Source organism: Octodon degus, unplaced genomic scaffold (assembly GCF_000260255.1).
Source record: "Octodon degus isolate 3935 unplaced genomic scaffold, OctDeg1.0 scaffold00097, whole genome shotgun sequence".
NCBI lineage: Eukaryota > Metazoa > Chordata > Mammalia > Rodentia > Octodontidae > Octodon > Octodon degus.
The window spans coordinates 9,574,126-9,598,448 of record NW_004524673.1 but is presented as its reverse complement, the minus strand read 5'-3'; the positions used below and the strand labels follow the sequence as shown (position 1 = coordinate 9,598,448).

The 24,323-nt window shown below is 37.1% G+C and overlaps 1 protein-coding gene across 1 annotated transcript in view; it reads left to right on the top strand.

Moving 5' to 3' along the window:
• Positions 1–24,323, top strand: part of Cdh20 (cadherin 20) — a 272,474-nt gene that overhangs the window by 192,964 nt on the left and 55,187 nt on the right. The window contains exons 2-4 of the mRNA XM_004638267.2: positions 14,621–15,020; positions 22,589–22,883; positions 23,428–23,547. Of these exons, the coding sequence (XP_004638324.1) occupies positions 14,775–15,020; positions 22,589–22,883; positions 23,428–23,547 (661 nt within the window). The 5' untranslated portion in view covers positions 14,621–14,774. The remainder of the gene's footprint in view (positions 1–14,620; positions 15,021–22,588; positions 22,884–23,427; positions 23,548–24,323) is intronic.

Here is a 24,323-nt window from a genome sequence, read left to right as displayed (position 1 = left end):
TCTGTATTTAGTACCGGGTTTACAGGGTCTCACTACACAGATTGGACTCTAGTGATTCTCCTGTTTTCAGCCTCCAAAGTGCTGGGATTACAGTTGTGCATCATCACACCTGGTCTCAATCACCCTCTCAGTGCACCCCAGAGGTGGGGCTGACAAGGCACACCGGAGAACGAACCCTGGCCCCTGTGTTCTGCCTAAGCAGGCGCTTTAGTCCACGGAGCTATCTGGCTGACCCAAATCTTCATTTCAGATACCAAATTTATCTGTGTCCCAAATTACTCCTAAGCTTTAATCTTATGGTCCAAGCAAAAACTATAGGATTGTCCTACATTCCCAAAGTTCTGTGCTAAAGCAAAAGAGAAATAGTAAGTAAAGTAAGATAAAACACTAAGTAGAAATTATATTCAACTTCTTGTCAAAGGACAATAGTAGTGTATTTTCAATACATGCACAATGCAATTATAAATATCTCATAAATTGAGAAATTACTGATCATGTAAAACAATTTTCAAAAATCAAAACTTGTAATTCTTCTTAGACTACAGTCAGTGAAACTGCCCACAGACTGCATTATAGTTTCATTATCTTGATTACAAGTGAAAACTGGAGGAAGAACAAAATAGACCAAAACCTCCTGATTCCCTGAGAATTGAAACATTTACTAGATCTTCTGTATGTATGAAAGTATCAGTAAGAATCTACTTCATATTATGAGAGACTATGAAAAGAAATTCAGGGTATGTTTGACTTGAAAAATTGATTAAATGAGAATGAAAGTCAAAGAAAAATTGAGCATGAACTCTGGCAAAAGTATTTCTAAAGTGTGAATGCCTTTATTCATGACCAAAGCAAGGGAATTTATAGCTAAAAGGTCAACATGTACATGGGAGACAAGAGCAGATTTTATGATGGGACCGGGCAGGTTTTACAAGGCGAGTTCTAAACTGTGAGATTCAAGCTTTCTATTCCTTTTGTTATGCACACACACACACACACACACACACACACACACACACATCATGCCTACCCTGAAAGAAACTAGATATTGTTTCTAATCTTCACATTAGCAATCTCCTCCTTCTCTAGGCCACATCAGCCCCATAATTTGGTTGTGAAGAAGAAGAGTGAGAATGCGTGGGGGGAAAGGAAAAAAACTGCCAATAGTTTGACAAATAACATAAATGCTGCATTTTTAAGTACAGGATATCCATAGTTTTTGGAGAACCTGAAGAAGAAAGAATTCATAGGAAATTAATCAAAATTAAAGTAAACAAGAGACTGACCACCTGTCCTAAGAAATCTCAGTAAAGATTAAATATTCTTCATTTTTCTCCATCATGGTCTAAGTAATGCTATAACTCCTCAATTCTATGCAAACCATCAATTTTTTAACAGTTTGAGAAATAGAGGAAGGATATCTGAACACATTAAAATGTGCACACTAATTTGAAGATTCATTCTATTTTTAAAATGTTAAAGTTGGTAAAAAAGAGTGCTATGAATAAGCAAGACTTGCAACAGGGGATGGAACTGAGAATAAAACTCAAAACCCAAGAAATCTAGTATTTGTTACCTCTTGGCTCTACTGATAATTAATTGGTTGCCTCCATAGATGGGTGACTTTGACTAGGTTGATGAGTTGATGATTACACTGAAGGATGGAGGTGCTACCTAGCATTTCACCTAACACCTGCTTGGAAAGAAACAATGGTGAATGGAACCTGCATAGTGAATAATTTCCAGTCAGAGACTATATCGCTTCTCAGCACACAAAACCACTAATGTATACCCTTTTCCAAAATATGATACCTGACAGATTTTGGTTAGTAGCATAAACATATAAAAATATACACAAATTGATCCAGAAATGATGAAAGTTTTGATACAGAGACATCAAAAATATTTTCTTTCTGGAATTCAACAATGAGGAATTGCTACTTATGAGCTATACATATTCAAATATATGAACATGATACAAGCTTTTTAATCCAGGCTATAACTATGACCACCTATGTCAGTTCCTGATGAGTGCTGTAATCTATGTTCAAGGATTCTGACTCCTAAGCACATAATTTTTCCTCAAAAAAAGCCCCTTCATGGAGAGACAGAATAATGTTGTGATACAGAGCTATATTTTGACTTAATGCATCTTATGGTGCACTGTCATGTTTCATTGTAACATGTAAGATTTTCATGAAATGTCTCCTTTCCTTTTCCTTTAAAGTACATTTCTGAGATTCTTTCTATAGGTAAAAGTAAAGACTTAAAAATTCAGCTGCCTAAACCCAAGACTCCACTATCTACATTTACCTCAGTAAAGACATTAGGCCACTTTTCAGAGCATTAAACACTTCACTTCCAATGGAGAGTCACTGAAAGTCGACTGACTGCTTCTGCACAGATGTCATTTGAGTTTTTCCAAGTAGTACTTCCATGAGCCATGAAACACTCAGGAAAACTAGAACAAACTCTAGGGGAAATAAATCAGAGAAAGGCTCTAAAATCTCAGTTTATTTCAGAGAAAAAGCAGTACCCATTCTTCCCCCCCACATCTTTAATATTGCAACAAAATTTAGAAACAAAATAAACAATTCACTGAGAATACACTTTATGTACAACTTTCCTACTGTGTTCATTACCAAGCTGTTTGCTTTCTTTAGGAAGGATTAGGGAGAGGAAACTTTTAAGATTCACTTACCACAGAAGTTAATTTCTACTGATATATTCTTCATGTGGCATATATAGTTTTCCAAAGCAGATCTATACGTAATACAAATAACAATATATCAGCATCTTCTTATATAAGAGCAACAATTACCCCTATAAAACACATAATCTCTTTGTATTCACAGTAAAAATACATGACTGTAAAAACCACATCATTTATAACTGCAAATTGGTTAGAATTCCTGATGGAACTGATTTTCCTGTTTTGTGTATCCAAACAGTTCTAATTATAATAAGAATGATGTAACTATTCTAAAGTCCAGGTTTTACTTTCTGAAATGTTAGGCAAGAGTGTTTTTTACGCATTCCACTCTAATGAAGAATAATGTGCTTTGCATCAAACATCACTACTAAACTAATATAGAAAGCTTATTAGGCAAGGTCATCTTCATTACTGAACCTGAGAGGGCACAGGGACCACCAGCTTTCACAGGTAGTAAAAGAGGTCTGCAGATCTTAAAGACCCCAAAGCCATTTCTGTATGTGTTCTTTGTATCCAGTGAAAGAATTCAGTCAAGACACACAGGAAATCATGCAGAAGTACTGTATTGATAGAATTTATTGTCAAGTATATACAGAGTTACCGTCTCAAGAGAGAACAGTACCACATGGAAATCTGAATATCTTTTTATGCTGACAAAAGTTACTCCAGCAGTTCAGGGAACCATGGTGCTTATCAATATTGTACTTACAAATTATTTTGGAATTGTAAAATGTCTTCCTATCTATTTTAGATGTTCAGTGGCTCTTCAGGGTCTTTAATCATGTAAGAAAATTACAAAAGTCCTTACTTCAAAAAAAAAAATAAAAAAAAAGAAAGAAAGAAAGAAAGAAAGAAAAAAAGAAAAGTCCCAGCCCAACGCAGAAGTATCTTTAAAGGATGCTTCCTTTGCTGACATTATTGGGTTGTAGTCCGTGGCAGCCAGGAATGCTGTTTGCCTTGTTATGGAAGAATTTAACTAATAATGCATGCTATTTTTGATGCCCCTAACACACATGCTCACTTTGTCCTTCAGGTCCACTAATTTCTAACTATCTACCTAACAAGTCCTGCACCATATCATAAGCCTTTCATAAATTTAGTACCAAATGTGCCTGTGAAATATGTTTCAAACTCTGCTCCTTTATTTTTACATATGACCTATGTAATTTATGTGACTATTCAAATGTCATCCAACTCATTAACACAGAACTTCCATCTACACTGTCTTATCAGGTCCTCATGATAACCATGTAGATAGAATTCTTATGCCTCCTTAACAGACAAGGAAATTAAATATAAGAAGTCACTAATAGGGATCTAAACACATTATTGATAAGAGAAACCAACAAGTCAGAAACTAAGAAAATAGAATTAGGAACAAATCTGTCTTTTAGTTTATTGGTTTTATACTGTATATACTCTATTCCCCCTTTGGTTTGCCAAACAGTGTTCTGGTAAAAACTTTATTTTTTGTACTCTGGTAACTATTTGTGTGTCTGATGCCCTACAAGTGTGAATCCTTGCTTTTAGTAGAGTTTGAAACAGAAGCATAATTTTACATAAAAATGGCTCAACTGGAAAATTACAGGGAATAAAGGAAAGAGATCTGGCTTAGGGGCACATTTTAATACAGGCATTCAGACTGGCCCACCCACAAAAGTGGGAGGCCAGCTTTTAAAGATTAGCAGTGGGCTGGAGTTCAGTTGATCATTATCTCAGTCCTGGTGTCAAAGTAATCTCAGTCCAAGTGTCATAGTTTTATAATCTTTATGGCTAAGGAAAGGTTTTGTTCCCAGAAGATTGCAGGTTCAGGACAAACAGGTTCAAGGACAATAGGTACAGTCTTCTCAAGCACAGCTGGATGCACCTAGAAATCATTTATTCTGGTGTCTTCAATCTTGAAGCAGAAGAGATTATGTAAACTCTGGACTAATTAAACTTATTTTTCCAATTTTCAGACAGATACTTCCCAAATGATATCGATATGTACAACTAAAAAGAGATGTAACCCAAGTTTTATAGCAAAGGATATAAAATGAAAGTCAAATTTTATTCTGCTTTTAGTTATCATAGTCCTTAGGGAAGAGTTAAGGTTTATAGCTAAAACAGCTAAGTCCTTGGCTGTCCCAAATCATGTTTTCAAAGGGCAGAAGGTAACTGCCCAGGATTTTGCATCTTTCACCATCCCTACAATGATCTCTTACAATGTTATTGCTTTAATACAAGTGTTTACTTTCTTCAGAGCTAAGTCAGCCATAATTTAATTTTTAGGTGGATATCTCTCTTTAGTTGTTTTGAAACCTTGGGGGTTTTCCAACACCTGACCAACTGTCTAAATTTTACATGGGCTCTGAACTTGATCAACACCGTATCAAGACATCACATTTCTTTGAGGTAAAGTTTAAAACTTTCATGGGAATCTTATCTATAGCTAATGATAAGGAAAAAACAACTTCTTTGCTTTATATATAAGAGGTCCCTCAGCCACTCATGTGTAGACCAATGACTTTCTGTCTAGCATTATGAATGTATCACTTTGGTCTACTTTCTATGTCCCTAAACAGTCTACCAGGTATTTTTTTTCCACAATTTTATTGACAAATAAATAGCAATGAAACCGTTTCCAATAACATTGGTAGGACAATTTCAATAATTAACAAATTGCATACCCTCTTCCTAGTGATTATTTGCAATACAAGATGCAGACATAACATCCTATTTACAAACACTATTAGAACAAATCCCTCTGCTCATTAAGAGAATGTAACTATATATCTATCCTAATGATTTTGAATACAGAGACACAAAATGGACATTCATCTGTATCCACTTTTTTGTTTAGTTCCATCATTTGAATATTATAGATGTGTTAACTCAGCAAAATATTTTAAAACAGTCCATTAATGCATAATAGTATTGGGTCTTCCACTTCATGGGCAATCTCAGAAATTGTTGACCTGAGTCCTCTACAGCTAAACATAACACCATGGCTTTACTTCTTACAATTTGTTTTTATGCTTTTCTGCTGGATGGTTAAGACCAAGATAAAGCAGTACCCATGCAACAAGAGTTGTAGCTTTTGGATCTGATAAGGTCAGTGAAATCTCCTCAGGATTTATCCTGAGATCCTGTACCTCAGATTGTAGAACCTTTGTCAGTGTCAGCCATGTGGAAGAGTAATGGCCATTACTTGGCCAATATGCTCTCTGTGAAAGCCTAAGACAATGTTTTCTCTCTATGCGAATCTCCTTAGGCAAATTCTACATCATTCATCACTTTCCGCTTTGGTCCCATAATCTTCGTGATCAGAAAATTTGGGACACTACTGAGTTACATGACGTTACAGTACAACTTCTCGTATGTCCTGAGTCTTAATTGACCTTGGAAGGCTAGGGCCAAAATGTTGGCTTTCCTTGTAGCCCTCCTTTTCCTCTAATTTTGGTCTGCAAACTTCAGCTGTTAACCCTCCAGAAGAGAAGCTTATTGTTATTACCATGCAACCTAGGCTGTTAAGCTTAACCTCACTATCTGTTTGAATATCAAACATCTTAGGCATAACATGGAACAGGTATTTTTCATCACGTACTGATATGTTGAACTTTAAGTCCCTATAGAATATGATGAAAAAGCATTTAAGAAATTAAAATATATTTTAAAAATAGGCATAAAGAATTATGTAATTCTTATCTTTACACACTAGTCCAGAAATCTAACCATATACAACCTTGAAGCAGGACAGTCCCGCAACATTCCTTTTCCTGTCTCCTGCCTTCATTCACCACCCCCTTCTTTTTGAACAATTATCTACCCGAGAGATAGCATGGTGGCAACTGTCATGTCATGACAAGCAGCCTGTACTCAGAAGACCAGAATGACAGGTACTCCAAGCATGACCCTACTATTAAAAATTGCCATCTTCAATGAAGTTGCTTAGTTCACAGGTGTCAGTATATATAGTTAGTCAGGGTGAGAATCATTCTAATTAACTGTTAGATTCAAAAATCTTCTGATTCAATCCCCGGTTCTGCCAAAAAAAAAAAAAAAATTCTTCTGAAGATTCTCAGGATCATTGCCTTACCCATCTTGTACATATAAATGTATGGCTTTCCACTGTCATGTTTCCTACCTCCTCTCCTTTCCCTCTCTTAATTATTTAGTACTCAAGTTCTTGCTTTCCTTTTAGTTGTATTATACTTTTCTATTTGTATTTCTTCTTTTGAGTTCTTATACTACAGAAACTATACGATATTTACACATGTGTATCCAGTTTATTTCACTTATGAGTATGTCTTCAATTGGCACCCACTTAAACATAAAGCCTTCGATTTTATCATTCTTTATACCTGAGTAACACTCCATTTTATAAAAATACCACATCTTTTTCAGCCATTTTTCAGGTGATGGGCATCTTGCTTGCTTCCAAGATTTGGCTATCACAAATTGTGCTGCTATAAACATAGGCACACATATATCAGTATGATATGATGTTTTCAGATCCTCTGAGAAAATTTCCAGTAGAGCAATAGCTGGTTTAAATGGAATTTACACTCCAAGTTTTCTAAGGAGTCTCCACACTGATTTCCATAATGGTTGCACCAGTCTACATGCCTACCAGAACTGGAGAAGGGTTCTTTTTTCCCCACAGCCTCCCCAAAATTTGCTGTTGGTTGATTTCTTTATGATAGTCATTCTTTCTTGGCTGAGATGGTATTTCAATGTTGTTTTAATTTGCATTTCACGGATGGCTAGTGATGTGGAGCACTTTTTCATATATTTATTCACTTCTTTCATTTCATCCTCTGAGAAGTATGTGCTCATTTTGGATGCCCATTTCTGGACTGGGTCTTTAAATGTTGGGGCCGTAGTGATTTTAGTCCATTATAAATTCTAGAGACTAGACCATTGTCTGAGTACTTGTCATGATTTTTTGCAAATTGGTGGGTTGTCTTTTCACTTTGTTGGTAATTTCTTTTGACATTAAAAAACTCAATAAGAGCAGGTTCCAGTTGTTAATTCTTTCAAGGGTTTTCCGTGCCATTTCATTTTTGCTCATGAACTCTTTGCCTACCCTTACGTCTTCAAGAGTTCTTCCTACTTTCTCTTCCAGGAGATTTAATGTTTCTGTTTTAATGGTTAGAGCTTTAATCCATTTTGACTTTAGCTTAGTGCATGGTGATAGACCTGGTTCAAGTTTTAGTTTTTGGCATGCACAGAGCAAGTTTTTCAAGCACCATTTGTTAAAGAGGCTATCTTTCTTCCAATGAGTATGTTTGGCACCTTTGTCAAAGATAAGGTGGTGAGTGGGCTCGTAGGGGCTTCAGCATATTCTAATCTATTCCACTGATCCTCAGGTCTATTTCATTGCCAGTACCATGCTGATTTTATCACAGTAGCCTTGCAGTATAATTACAAGTCCAGAATTTTAATGCCTCCTGGCTTTCCTTATTGTCCAGGATTGCCTTTGCTATTCTAGGTCTTTTCTCATTCCAAATAAATTTTAGGAATAATTTCTCTAGCTCTGTGAGCTATGCTGGAGGTAGTTTGATAGGGATTGCCTTAAATCTCTACTGCAATTTTGAGAGTATGGCCATGTTCACAATGTTGGTTCTTCCTGTTCAGGAGCATGGAATCTTTTCATTTTCTGAAATTCTCAACAATCACATTTGTAAGAATACTGTAATTTTCCTTGGAAAGATCTTTGACTTCTTTAGTTAGATTAATTCCAATGTATTTCATGTACCTTGGTGCTATTATAAAAGGTATTTTCTATAATTTCCCTCTCAATGTGTTTGTCATCTGTGTAGAGGAATGCTATTGACTTTTGGGTATTTATTTTGTATCCTGCTATGCTACTGAATTTGTTTATCATATCTATTAATTTCTTGTTGGAGTTTTTTGGGTCTTCCAAGTAAAGTATCATGTCATCTGCAAATAATGATAATTTAACTTCTTCTTTACCTACTCTTGTTCCTTTTATTTTTCCATCTTGTCTAACTGCTCTACCTAATGATTTCCGAACTATTTTGAATAGGAGTTGTGATAGAGGACATCCTTGTCTTGTACCAGATGTAACAGTAAGAGATTTCAGTTTGTCCCCTTTTAGAATTATGTTAGCCACTGGGTTTTCATAAATGGTTTTTACCAGATTGAAGTAGAGGCCATCTATACCAATTTTCTGTAGGACTTTGAACATGAGTGTTGTACTTTGTCAAAAGCATTTTCTGCATCAATTAAGATGATCACGTGGTTTTTAGTTTTTGCTCTATGGATACAGTGTATTACATTTAAAGATTTACAAATATTGAACCATCATTGCATCCCTGGGATAAATCCTACCTGGTAATAGTGTATGATCTACTGATGATTTGCTGTATTCTATTGCTAGGATTTTATTGAGGATTTTTGCATCTATGTTCATGAGGGAGATCAGCCTGTAGTTCTCTTTCTTAGTTGTGTCTTCCCTGGTTCTGGTATCAATATAGTATTTGCCTCTAGGAATGATTTTGGGAGGATTGCTTCCTTTTCAATTTCATGGAAGAGTTTGAGGATCTTCAGCTATGAATCCATCTGGACCTGGACTTTTCTTTGTCGGTAGGTTATTAATTACATCTCATATTTCATTGGCTGTTATTTGGCTATTGAGAGTGGTTATATTTTGTCGATTCAGTTTTGGTAATTTGAACCTTTCTAGGAATCTGTCCACTTCTTTTGTGTCTTCTACTGTGTGAGAGTAAAGCTTCTCAAAGTAGCTATTGAGAAGCTTCTGAATTTCCATAGGGTGTGAGGTAATTATACCCTTTTCATTCCTTATTGCTTGTATTTGAATTATTTCTTTCCTCTTTTTGATGAGGTTAGCTAGGGCCTTATCGATTTTATTTAATCTTTCAAAAACCAACTATTTGTTTCATTAATTCTTTGAACTGTTTTCTTCGTCTCAATTAAATTAATTTCATTTTTTGTTTGTTTGTTTGTTTGTTTGTTTGTTTGTTGCTCGAATGCCTTCAGGGCACTTTTGGCCAGCGGGAGAGGTGTGAGGTTCGAACTCCAGCAACCTGAGGCTGACAGCTTTGTGGAAGCAGCCACTTAAAGGCCTGAGCTAGGGCCAGGCCCCCTGAATTAATTTCTGATCTAATCTTTATGATTTCTTTCGTCTTTGGGCTTTGGGTCTGATTTGTTCTTCTTTTTCTAGTTGTTCAAGGTGCAGCATTAGGGTATTTTTTGTTCCCGTTCTGTTTTCCTAATATGTGAGTTCACAGCTATGAATTTCCCTCTGAGAACTGCTTTCATTCTATTCCATAAATTCTGATCAGTTATGTTTAAATTTTCATTGAATTGCAGATACTGCTGAATTTCTTGCTTAATTTCATCTGTGCCCCATTGGTTGCTGGGTAGGTTGTCATTTAACTTCCATATATTTAGCATTTTTTTCTTGTTTCGTCATTTATTTCCAGTTTCATTGCACTGTGGTCAGATAATATGCATGGGATAATTTCTTTTTTCTTGCATATATTTAAGCTTCACCTATGGGCCAGTATGTGTCTATTTTAGAAAATGATCCATGTGCAGCTGAAAAATATTTATACTGAGTTGTGTTTGGATGGAATCCTCTGTTTATGTCCACCAAGTCCTTTAGTTTCAAGCTCTTGTTCAGTTCTGTTATTTCTTTGCTAAGTTTTTGTCTGTTTGACCTATCTTTTGGGGATAAGAGGGTGTTAAAGTCTCCTGTTAAGATTGTGGTATTGGATATTATATTTTTCATGTCCATTAAGATTTGCTTTATATAGTTGGGTGCTCCTGTGTTTGGTGCATACATATTTATGAGTGTTACCCTCTTCCTCTTGAATTTTTCCCCTAACCAGTATACACTGGCCTTCTTTATTTTGCTTGATCATTCTTGATTTGAAGTTGAGACTGTCTGAGAATATGATTGCTACCCCTGCTTTTTTCTGAGGTCTGGGTTATGTAGTATTGTTTTCCATCCTTTGACTTTCAGCCTATGAATATCTGTATGAGTTAAATGTGTTTCTTGTATGTAACATATTGTTGGATTTTGTTTCCTAATCCAGAGAAACATGTAGTATTTCCTAATCCAGGGCATGTAGTATTGTGTTACATCCTTTGACTTTCAGCCTATGAATGTCTTTATGAGTTAAATGTGTTTCTTGTATACAGCATATTGTTGGATTTTGTTTCCTAATCCACTGTACCATTCTATTCCTCTTAATTGGTGAATTGAGTACATTTATATTGATGGTTATAATTGAGATGTATTGACTTACAATTGACATATTATTTACCTATTGTCGTTTAATCCTTTTTCTCCTGTGTTTAATTGTTTGCCCTATTTAGTTGGTTTCTTCTGATCTCATTCATGGAGTTCTGATCATTTTGTTCCCTCTCTAGAACATCTTTCAGGCTCCTGTGTAGGATTGGCCTTGTCATCATGAAATTCTTTAGTTGTTCTTTGTCATGAAAGTATTTCACTTCCCCATCAAACTTAAAGAGAGTTTTGCAAGTTATATTATTCTGGGCTGAAATATGTTTTCACAGAAGACTTGAAGTACTCTGCTCCATGCGCTTCTTGCTTTCATGGTTTGTGAAGAGAGGTCAGCCATAATTCTGATGGGTTTTCCTTTGAATGTGATCTGCTTCTTTTCTCTAGCAGCTTTTAGGATATTATTCTTGAGCTGAAATTCTGGAATCTTTACTATTAAATGTCTTGGTGTGTTTTTAATTGGGTTGAGGTAACTTGGCATTCTGTATGCTTTGTTTACCTGAATGTTAGATTGTTTCCTCATATTTGAGAAGCTTTCTGCTATTACATCTGCTCATATTTTTTTAATGTCCTTTGTATTGACTCCTTCTTTTTCATTGATACTTATTAGTCTCACGTTGTTCATCTTTGCATCATCTTGCAAGTGATGAATTCATTTTTCATGCATCGTAGTGGATTTTAAGAGATCTTTTCTTACCTTTTCACTAGTTGCACCAGCATTTTTCAAGATCTGAAACTCTGTCTTCCCTTTCACTCAGATGGTTTTGCAAGTTTGTGATTGAGATTTTCAAGTTCCTCTATATCTCTTTGACTCTGCTTCATGTGATCTATTTCTTTGCTGTATTGCCCATTCAAGGAATCTGTCATTTTTCTAATCTCCTCTATTTTTTTATCAATGTTTTCATTAGAAGCAGTTATAAATTCTTTTACTGCAGTGTTTTTTCAGATTGGGTTTCCTCCCTATGTTTCTGTAGTTGATTCCTTACTTCAGATGCTATAAGTTCTGATAATTTTTTATTCCAGAAAAGAATTCTGCTCTGAGTTCCTCTATAAATTTCTGTTGTTGTTTATTTACTATCAACTCTATTAATTCATACAGTTGAGCTGAGGTAGTGTCCTCTGCACTTGTTCTGGGTGGGCATTGGGTTTCTTCCATGTATTTCTGCATTTGATTCTTTACTGCAGATGCTATTAATTCAAGGATTTCTCTTTTCATTTCCAATCTGAGTTCCTCTATATCTTTCTGCAATTGTTTCTTTATTTCAGAAGCTGTTGATTTATTGATTGCAGTTTTGTGATTCCCTATTTTTTGTGTGTTAGTGTCCTCTGCACTTGTTATGGGTGGGCTGGGGGTCTGAGATTGCATTTTGCTCCTTGTCATTGTCATTTTGTGTAGCACTGTCTTCTGACCTTTGTTGTAGAGCTTTGGTGCAGTTATAACCTTAGCACCTACTGAAATTCAGGTGCAGATCTACAAAGTTTGGATTTATCCTGCTGTGCCTGGCTTGGGTCTGGCTGCTGTGCTCAGCTCTTTCCTGATGTTGCCCTTGAGAGTGAACCTGTTGTGCCTCTCTGGCAAGATGCTCTGCTCCTAGACTAGCTGGGTGGCTCTGTCCTCTAGTCTCTCTGCAGGGATTGCAGGTGCAGGATTTCGTGCCAGGCCTGTATGCCAGGCCTGAGCTGAGTCTGGAGGGGACAAAGTGGAGCAGGTAGGAGAAGAAGCTCTCCCACATGGTCACCAGGCCTGGGCTAGGACTGTATGTTGGGGTCCCCAGAACGCAGCAGAAATTCTCACTCGGCAGGCAGGGTGGGGATGGGGTGCTGCCCAGTGGTGGAGGGGTCCCAGGGGGGTGAAAGAGGGTCACACACATGCTGTACCTGTGCTTGGAACTGCAGGTTCCACTGGCGCAGGGTAGCCGGAAGCTCTCCCAAACACTCACCGGGGCCTGGGCTAGGACTGGATTGCGGGTCCCCAGAACGCGGCAGAAATTCTCACTCAGCAGCGGGGTGGGAGGGTGCTGCGGAGTGGTGGGGGCTCCCAAAGGAGTGGAAGAGGGTCTCACCCATGCTGTACCTGGGCTTGGACCGGCAGGTCTACCAGATTTTTTTAAAAATCAATATTTTTAATCAGTTTAGCTCCTGGGTTAAAATTCCTCCTTTCAGAACACTTCTCCTTAAACAGAGATCAGAAAAACATGAGCTGGAGTTTGGTCCACCAATCTAAAAAAAGAGAAACTGCAATATTTGCTAACACTTTGAAGCAACACCATTGTTCTTTATGAACAAATGTGTCATCCTTAATATGGTTAGCCTGGATTGCTTTTGCTTTTTCTTACTAATCAAGTTGCCTTTGGAGCTAGAAATCTAAAGAAACATAGTCTCTCATTCTCTTATGTAAATTCTATAGTTTCTCCAGCTTTTTCTTTTTGTTTTCACTGACATGATTTCTCAGAAATGAAATGTTATGTTGCATGAAATGAATATAACATATTTTAAAAATTCTTTTGAATACTTACATAGTATTAGAAAGGAAGATAAAGCCAGTTCTGATGATAATCAGTGGAAGGTGGGAATTGAGTTAGCACCAAGGTATTCATTTTAAACCAACATAGGGAAAAAAATGCATGATTTAGCTGAACAGATCTACAATCCCCAAAGTATATACATTTTTCTAAGATATGACAACAGTTTTTAAATTTAATATTCAAAATGTTAATCCCACAGAAAAAAAATGTGTTGACCAAGTGCTTGAGTTCTTTGCCACCTCATTAAACCCAGCTAAATAAAGGAAGTAAAGGTTCATGATGTCATAGCCTAGGAGTGAGGTCATCAGCTAAATCTAACTTCACAGCAACAAAAGAAGTTTGACTGATGAAAAGGTCTCACCAGGGAAAAAGTTAGCATCCATTTGCCTAAATGAGTCCTTCAAGTTAGGAAAGAATATTTGTCCAGACTCTCATAACTTAGCACTTTAAAGTATATTGTAAAGAGTTAACTGGCCATTCTCATCCTAGGAAGGTCATATTTGCAGCCCTATTAGTTCTTCAAAGCTAAAGAAATTAGCATGAATTGAAACTTGAATTCTCAAGAGCTCAGAGTATCAATAAATTTAAATGTGATCCATTGCCACTTATAAATGAAATCCAAGATTCTTAGCATTATCAAAAACAGGGGTAGGCATAAGAGAAAAAGAAAGTGACAGCAGCACACAGAGTTGACTAGGCTATTTCTTAATAAACTAAGAAAAGGAGTTGAGCTAATAGAATTATTCATTATTAGGTATAAATTTTTGAAATGCTATTTTAAGAGTTTAAGAGTCATAAATATTTTTAAAAACACATTAATTTTCAAATAATGAATAATACAACTCTCCAGGTAAGTTATCATTGAGAAGAAGGTTATTCCCTATTTTAATTCCCATTGTATCCATATCCAAAGGTTTGGCTTGATGATGGAAAGACATGTTGTTTACTCTGTATCCAAATATTATTTATTGCTGAAATGTTTCTAAAGCAATAACCAGTTGACTATTTCACTGAGTAAAAACTGAGTATTTACTGATGTTTCTTGAAAACTTCCTCTCACTCCAAAGGAAAGAATTAGATACCATCATACTGCTCTCTTTAACTTAACAGGAAGTAAACTTCAAGCAGACTGACTTGAATCGAGATCTTACTTGGGAAGCATAAATGTCCAATAAACTGTGTGTTGTTCTATTTTAATCTGGACAATACTCACGTTCCAGTGTCTTATCATCCTGTATTTTACTTTCTGAAATCCTGCAATCCCATGTGGACTTCTGGTAGAATGAGCAATGCAAGGAGTTGGCTCGGACTCAGCATGTCATTATACTTCTGGGGATTGATGGACCTTACAACCACTGTCCTCTCGGGCATGCCAGCACCCCAAGACAAATTAGAAGCACTCCCATCAGACAAGCCACAGTCACATCTGCGAACAAAGAGGAGTTGGGTCTGGAACCAGTTTTTTGTTCTGGAAGAGTACACTGGAACTGATCCTTTGTATGTTGGCAAGGTAAGATATATGCAGTAGAAAGATAAATTGTTAGGATATCTGAAATTAAAATTGAGTATGTGGCCAACAATACAGCTCAGTGACACAGTGCCTGCCTGGCAAATACAAGGTCCTAAGTTCAATTCCTGGTAAAAAAAAAAAAAAAAAAAAAAAGAAAGAAAAAAGAAAGAAAGAAAGAAAGAAAGAAAGAAAGAAAGAAAGAAAGAAAGAAAGAAAGAAATTGAATATCTATATGAATTAAGTGGAAAATGATCATGTACTCTGTGTCTGAAGCCTAAGGAAAGTTTAACTAGTGACATGGAATTTAAAATCTATCTAAATACAACTTTGGCTTGGTTAAATAGAAAGTAAATCTAGAACTGAGTTTGGAAGGAAAAGTCTCAGATTCTGCAAGAACCATTCAATTCCCAATAGAGGTAGCAACATCTTCCTGGAAATAAGAGGGTGGGGCAGAGAGAACAAGAAAATAAACACTGAGTTCAATCCCAGTACCAAAAAAAAAAAACAGAAAAATCTTTTCATATGTCCACAGGTATAGCCTGATGCCCAAACTTAATGAAATTGCAAATAATCAGTCAATATACTTATAAACAATATACTTGAATCCCTTTAACTGTTATCATTTCATCTTTAAGCCTGTCTTTCTCCTGTGTTTATTTTATTGGGATGTTAATCAGAGACCATTTTGTAAAAGTAACTAAATGGGAAACAAGGAATTAATTGGAAAATAAATTCATTCAAATGATAACTTAAACACTTGTTTATCACAAAGGCTGAGGGCATGGGTTTGAGATTCAAATGCATGTGGTTCAAAGCCCTGCCCTGGGAGGTACTTCCAGAGAAACTGTGGAAAGGCTGTGAAGCCTCAGCTTCCTTGGCTTTCCAACTGCCAGCTATTTCTCAAGTGCTATCTACAAGAGGGTTTTTTTAGCGATTAAAACAAGGCACTCCTGAATGGTAGGCAAGCACTCTATCACTGAGTTATATCTCCAGCCCTGAGACAGGGAATTGCTCAGCTGCCCAGGCTATCCTCAAACTTATGATCCTTTTAAACATATCACACTCCAAAAAGAACTCTCGATTTCTTCATACAAACTTAGTCTATGGCAGTCCTCCTTATCTCAACATTTCATGCATTTCCTAAAACTAAAGACCTAGAGGTCACTCTCTCCTTTCCTTGTCCCTACATTCTCTTCACCTTCAAATTCTATTAACCCTATGCCAAAATAAATTCAAAATCCACCACCTTTCTCATTTCCACTTCTACCATTCTCTCCCATCTTTGCCAATACCTAGCCTCTTCTTCCAAAATGACCTTTTCATAAAGTAAACCCTATTACATCATTCCTCTACATGAGTCTGTTCAGTGTCTTCCCTTTGACTGTTTCACTTCTAAACTCCTTGCCAGAGATTAGTGACTCAACCTGCCCTGTGACATTCAACCATGTCCTATGCTGTTCTTTACTTCACTCTTCTATTTCAAAGACATGACATGGAAATTTCTATAATTTCATAAGTGCTTCCTGTGTCATTCCTTCATATGGTCTTCCCCTGTCTTGTCCCATGGTCAGTGGCTCTTACTCCTTTTGTACTAATTTTGAATCTAAGGTGGATCCTTCTGTTAGTCTCACCATTTCTTTACCCTCTAATCATAACATACAGTATTTATTTTTTACATGCTCATTGTCTGAAGCCCTTGACTAGACTTTGCTCTAATTTAATCCTGAGTCTAACGCAGTACTTGTCAGAGAAATGATGCTTTAAAAAGATTCTTAATGAATGATAAATAAAGAAATTAAATAAGCTAATGCATGTAAAATGTTTACCACAGTACCTGGTCAACAGTGAGACTTAAAATCATCATAACCTGGTAGGAGCAAGTGGTAGCAATAATAGTACAGGGAGCTCATTAAAGAAATTTACCAACTCTGTAATGCATACCTAAGGTAGATGTAAATCCTTATAGCCTCAAAATTTGTGGATTTTATTTATTTTATTTTTTTTCTTGCCCTTGATGTATAATCTGCTATCTGATCAATATTTCTTTGCCCATTTCTCTCAGATTCACCTCTTCATTCTGGGTTTCATTACAACCATGGACATGTATTCTTCAGTAGATTAACTGAATGGCCACTGGTTGTATCCCTGGGCAAAAGCCTAACTCATCCTTCCTACAGGGGAGACATGTATATCCTCAAAGCACTCTCTCCAGCACATAACTGCTCTGATTAAGAAAGTGCTGTAACTCTCAAACACTTAGCAGAGCTCCTGGCATTCAGTTCAAGGACTTCCTCCTCTCTCATCCAAATCCCTCTCACAATTTTTCAAATCAGGAACTCTTTCAAGCCAAGCTGAATCTCCTTTCAAGCCCTTCACTAAATCATGCAGCTCACACCACATTTGTCCTCAACCAAGACATGTGTCCATGCTATCATCCTGCCAAGGACATGTTCTCCCTCCTCTTGTAAGCACATTCAAATTCCTTTGAGTAGCAGCTTAAATGCCACTGTTATCAGGAATACACTATCTACTTAGAATTGTAAGGAATTTTATGTTCTTGATACTGATTTTAAAAAAAAACTTCTAGCAAGTAGACATACATAGCTATTGCCAAAATAAGTTTACGAATTCATTTGTATTATATAATTGCTTTATGCTTTCTTACAACTGAAGGCCTCTCTTCCCTCCTTCAAAGATTAAAAACAAAGATGTTGTTCCCTAATGCTGCATAAGTTAGACCTGACCATAGAAGGGTACAAAAAGACAAAGGCCACTAACATTATAATGGACTAATACAGTACTTTGTGTCAATCAATTCACATAAAGCAGATCACTTTATCACTGTAACAATGTTGTGAAGCAAGTATAATTAACTTAGAGAACAGGCTCAGAAAGGTTATGTTCACTGCTCAAATTTACACTGAAGGTGGCAGGTAAAGCCCAGATCAAAAATATTCATCCCTCTTACACCTATGACTCTGGATTTATCTTTAAAGACACAGAGACAAGTAAGGTGGAATCAGCAATCTAACTGAACCTGACAGCTTCCTAAATCCTTTCTCACTGATCCTCAGGAGTACTTAGCTACTATAGTATTCTCTAGGACTCACTATAAGAACTAACCCTTTCCAATTACCCTAACCCAGGATACAGAACAACTGCACACTGCCCAGCCATCTGGTCCAGTTAACATACCAGCACCCTTTCTCTCTGTACTGGGTTTATCTTCAACCAAAGTAGATGTATATTCACATACCCAAGCACTGTTCCCCTTTACTTCCTTTTGAAAGAGAATTCATACACCTTTCATTCTCTTTACCCCAACGGCATTGAACTTATCACATTAAGATCTAGTACCTGAATATTTGCTTATTTCAGAAAAGATTATAGTAACAATGATTAGCTATAATTGGTATGGCCTTCTAAAATTCACAGTGGGCTTTCCAGGGACAAGATAGTGTTGAGTGAAAACTAGATTATATTGATATACAGGATTTTCAAGGGACATGTAGTTGTGCATGAATCTGTAGGTCTAAGGTTAACATTATGTGGGCACTGCCTAACCACAACTGTAAGCATTAACTACATTTCCAGAATGTCACAAAACATTCTGAAAGATGATAAAGGAAATGAAAGCCGGAAATGAAAGCCACCTTTCTTTTCAAAATCATAAAACTGAGAATTCTGAGATATGTAGCTACTTCCCATAATTGACTACTCATTTGGCTGAAGAATTATTAGGACAAGTGAAATATTCACCTATCTTGATTTTTTTAGAGAAAAAAATGTTTCCCCAGAATCTATATATGTGCTACCAACTTCACAAGCTCCTTATTTTGCTCTACATAGCTAGTGTTCAGCCACTGATAGCTGAATTAAATATTTTTTTTTAAATGCGGGGCCAGGGAGATACTTCAGCGATCTAAGCACCTGCCTGGAAAGCACAAGGGCCCAGGTTTGATCCCCAGTACCACATGTTGTGCTGGCCCCATCCTGAGTTGGCCACCAAAACACGGCATGGTAGTTCACACTGTAATCCTAGCACTGGGGAGGCTGAGACAGGAAGATTACTATGAGTCCAAGCTGCATACTGAGACCCTAGCTGCATAGCGAGACCAAATAAATAAATAAGTTATTAAACAAAAAAATGTAAAAAAACCATTTTTATTACACTGAAAATTCTGAGTGACTTAAAGATACTAATGTCTTGTCTTTGCATTTTCACAACCAGATATGGATTCTGTGACTGGTAAACCTGAATCTTCACGTGTTTTATTGTGGTTTCAAGCTCTTTAGTGTCTTTCATGTCCATAGTCATCTTTCCCTCCACCATTCTGTGATTTGGGGCTGGGACTCTGCACCAGTTTTGTTGCTGTTTTGTTTTTTCCCAACTGGCTCCCTAGAGGTTCTTCCCTTTGAATGTATCAGAGAGCAACCAGGAGGCTAGAAGAGGGGAGAAGGAACTTGCTCCTTATTCTGCTAACAGATGCCTCTAATATTGGAAGTTTTTTCATACTCAACCCCATCATATCCTCTCAGGTGCAACAGAATCACCAATGCCACCCGCCTCCTTTTCAAAGGCCTGATGCCCAGGTTTTCAGGACTATGAAGAAAGGGACTCCCCTAAGCTCCTACGACCTCAATATTGGGAGAGGGGAGAACCCCTTCAACATTTAGATGGCAGAAGCCTCAAACCTTGGACTTCTGTGACTGCTGCTAGAGAGGACCTGGCTTGCTCCTAGAATTCTCTTCCTGCCTTTTTAGTTTTTTATAGTCAACACCCTCCTAACATAAATGGTGGAGGTTTTGTTTCCTCACAGGATCCTGTAAAGTATATCCTGTCCCCCTTCATGGCTATTACGCTCCGTTTTGCATGAGGCCTCCTCTTGCTTTTCCACAGGATTCCTTCCTCTCTCCCTCTCTCACTTTCCCCTGCAAAAAAAACATATACTCAAGAAGACAGTAACTCCTTTAAAACAAAGCTATAACATGGTTCCACAAAAAGCTTTAGCCCTGTGCTTAGACTGCTCTTTCAATAAACTTCAAATGGGTACATATCACACATTAAGACTCACACCAAGATGAGGATTACATGGTCCCTATCTTCAAGGAGTTAAATCTAGAGCATTCAGCAAAAATAACAGATCTTAGCTACAGCCCAAATTCCTTTTGACATCAGCCTTACCAATATCAAGAACAAGGATCTCCTCTTCAGCAAGTGACATCAGATTCTGTTTTTTTATTATGCACTATCCAAGGGCGGAGCACTTATACTAGGCATTAGCTGATTTCAAGTATGTTTAGTTTTATTCAGTTCACAAGCCAAAACGTTTTAGGTGATAAACCAAAGACCTCAAAAAAGTCCTATGTTTGTATTTTATGTCAGTTTCTATCCATCCCACTCTCTGTCTCTGTCTCTGTCTCCCCCTCACTCACTCTCTTTCTCTTTCACACACACACACGCACACACACGATAATGTCATGCCCTAAATTACCTTAAATTTAAGTGTAAGTTTCATACCAGATGCATTAAAATTCCTTCTCCTCCCCCCCCCCACATACACACACACACACAAACTTTTTCCTCTTCTTTAAAAAATAACATGAAATCTTTGTCGTAAGCCTCTGCCGAGGAGCACAGTTTCAAAAGCATTCTCATTTTTGTGCCCAGGACCAGATGAAATGTTTTTCTACTTGTATTCTACACCATAGCTACTGGCACTTCTTTTTTTTTAATTGCATAAGTAGAAGATTTGGGTTGTATAAGAAATATTAATATTATATATGGAATGGAGAAATACAAAATCTTTGCATTTTACAATAAATACTTTAAGAAAAATCCACAACTAATTTTTTTCAATTTCATTCTCTTGTTTCCCTTTTCGAGGTAATAGACAGCTGATTTCCTCTAGGCAATGAAACTGTTCCTACATAATTTGGCCAGGAGACAGTTTTAGATCAGCTCAAAGTCAGCCACAACCTCTAAAACCATCTCTATCTAAGGATGCTGTAAATATATTTCCAGGTGTCTCTTGGTGTCTTTGAGCTTTAATCCTAAGAGTAGTACTACCCTACCCATGCTGTAAGCTGTCTTTGGCAACCCTGGCCATTGGACTCTGACACCAAAAATTCCTTCAGGTAGTTTACCTTTACTGCTTATACTCCTGGAGGTTTGAAGTGATCAGGAAAGAGCAGGGTATGTTAATACCATTTTCTCTGTACCAGTATATTTAAACATATACTATGTTCTCTGATTGCACCTCACATTTAACTCCGTACCCTAAGCTTAACACTGGTTGTCTGTTTCATAAATTAATCTCATGAACTTCAATGAACTATGCAAAATGCTAAAAATGTAGGCATCGGCAGTTAGCTAAGCTGACTAAATTTAACTAAGTTTTTGTTGCCCCTTTAGAAAAAAACTGTTATCTACAATATAGCATAAAAGTCCAGGGTTCTTGCCACCCATACATATTACCCACAATTATTACTGCAGAACTTGTTTCTAGGCATTGAGACAAAAATAGTATTCCTGAGATCCTTTAGAAAGACATTCAAAAACAATCTTGGGGGAATACAGTTTGATGGGAAGACACAAAAATTCCCGTAACTCAACCATCTGCATACATACTCGAGTGATTCAATTATGAACCCAAGAATGAGTCCTATAAAAAGGAGAAATACACTGATATAAATAATTAAATCAGTATGTAACTCCATTTGACACTTGAAGCATAAGCAAGCCAAGTCCTAACTGAATGAAATTAAAACATTGAACTCATAGACTGAGGAGTCATGAGTCCATCAAAGTCACATATTATTTCCTGTATTAAGAGAGCTGTCACCTTTTAATGAATCACTTCATCAGCTTTTCAACAAAGTTGAATTACCATAAAAAGTATTTGACATTCCAAAAATCGACTTATAGCAAATTCTTTAAATTTTTTTAAATATTTAGGCTTAGGCTAGCAAGATAGTTCAATGGACTAAGCGCATGTTTAGGCAAGTGCACGGAATAAGGTTCGATCCCCAGCACCACATGCACCCCAGCCCTGTCCCCAGGCACACTAAGCCAGCCACAGAGACCAGGTGCAGTGGCGCAAGCCTGTAATCTCAGCACTGGGGAGGCTGAAAACAGCAGGATCACTATGAGTCCAAGCTGTGTAGTGAGACCCTGTACCAAATACATAAATATTTAGGCTTGCCCCTTTTTTTCTTATTTGGAAATGCAAAGTTCCTCCATATTAGACTTACTATTATCCATAGATACATTGGGGTCTATGCTTTCTAAAAACATTTCCTATATTTCTTAAGGAGAGGAATTTAAAAATAACATTAAGTTCAGGAAACTGAATACGATGTATAAAAATTTTATTCATCAATCTGAATTATCTCTTAAATCCATTCCTGTTCAAAGCAGTTCTCTGCTGACACACTTTTTAAACATTTGAGTGAAAAAAAGGCATTCTTATATAAAGGAAGGTCATACGTTTGTGCCAAACTAAAAATCAATTTATTCCCAACACCTGTTCATATCCATAATAAGATTGTTGTGCTTTTTCCCCCAGCTTCACTCAGATATGGATAGGGGAGATGGATCCATCAAATACATCCTCTCAGGAGAAGGCGCAGGCATTGTCTTTACCATCGATGACACCACTGGCGATATCCATGCCATCCAGAGACTTGATCGAGAGGAAAGAGCCCAGTATACTTTAAGGGCGCAAGCCCTGGACCGGCGGACAGGTCGTCCAATGGAACCAGAATCAGAGTTCATTATCAAAATCCAAGACATCAATGACAATGAACCCAAATTCCTGGATGGACCTTATGTTGCCACTGTGCCAGAAATGTCACCAGTGGGTAAGGTTGCAATTCACCAATTTTCACAAATCCAGTTGCCCTGTGGAAAATCGTTATCTAGATGGATACAGAAAGAGAGAATATGCAGAATAACTCACAAATTTTAAAAGTAAACAAAAAATGATAAATCCTTTGGCAGGCAGGAAGCTATTTAGACAACAGAATCAGCTATAGCATTGTAAATGATAATAAGCCTTTACTGTTTTCCAGTTCTGACTGTTTAAAAGAAGAGTAACTAACCAACAGTTGGATTAAATATTATTTGATTCATAAGATAGAAGCATTTTGGTATTATCAAAGAACAATAAAGATCCCAAAGATTGTGCATTCTTGTTACTACACACACACACACACACACACACACACACACACAAATATTATTCTCATTAAATAAGTACAAGATAGGCATTAGGAAAGCTTTACTTAAGAATTTCCCCAGGAAACAAACATAAGTAGCTCATATGCTTTAAAAGTGACTAAATGGGATTGTGTCTGGCCTTTAGCAATTGGACTTGAACAGGTTTCCATGAATTCTCTTCCTCAGGTACCTCTGTTATCCAGGTGACAGCCACAGATGCTGATGACCCGACCTATGGCAACAGTGCCAGGGTAGTATACAGCATTCTCCAGGGCCAGCCATATTTTTCTGTGGACTCCAAAACAGGTATCTGATGCCAGAGTCAAGTCAGAGGTGTTTGTTTTATTCCATAATCTGTTGTAACATTACTTATGACAGACTGAGCTCTCCTTTTCAAGTACAATACAGGGAGTTTACTAACCTGAAAAGATTGTTAAAAGCTTTAAGATTAAGAAAGCAAAATAGTACTTTCCTTGGGCATGACAGAGAGGCTGATTAGAGAGGCCAAGTCTAAATATTTTCTCATTTGCCTCCAAAAGTCCTATAGTTACATTAGATATCAAGGACCAAGGTCTTTTATAACTTCAAGAAACCTAAAGGACTGACATATTCACCTGGACTCAGTCTAGAACAAGAATCACTGATTTGGGGGCTAAAAAGAAACTTTAGGGAATCATCCAATCCAAAACCTTAACAAATAAGGAAACCAAAAAAGTAAGACACCAAATTTCATCCATTTGTAGGTAAGTCCCTTGATATGGGTTCTTTTCCTGAACTTCCCTGTATTAAGCAAAGCACTAGGCTAGAATAAATGGTTTCTGGGGCAGATAGGCTGTGATATAAGAAGAAACAACCTGGGCCTGCCATGCCAGCCCTGCCCCCAGGGCGTACTGAGAGGGTAACTGAGACTGGGAGTGGTGGCCCACATCTGTAATCCCAGCTCTTGGGAGGCTGTAAACAGGAGGATCACTACTATAATCTAGTAGTGAGACCCTGAACACCCTACAGACCCTTTGAAGAAGAAGAAGAAGAAAAGAAGAAGAGGAAGAGGAGGAGGACGAGGAGAAGGACGAGGAGGAGGA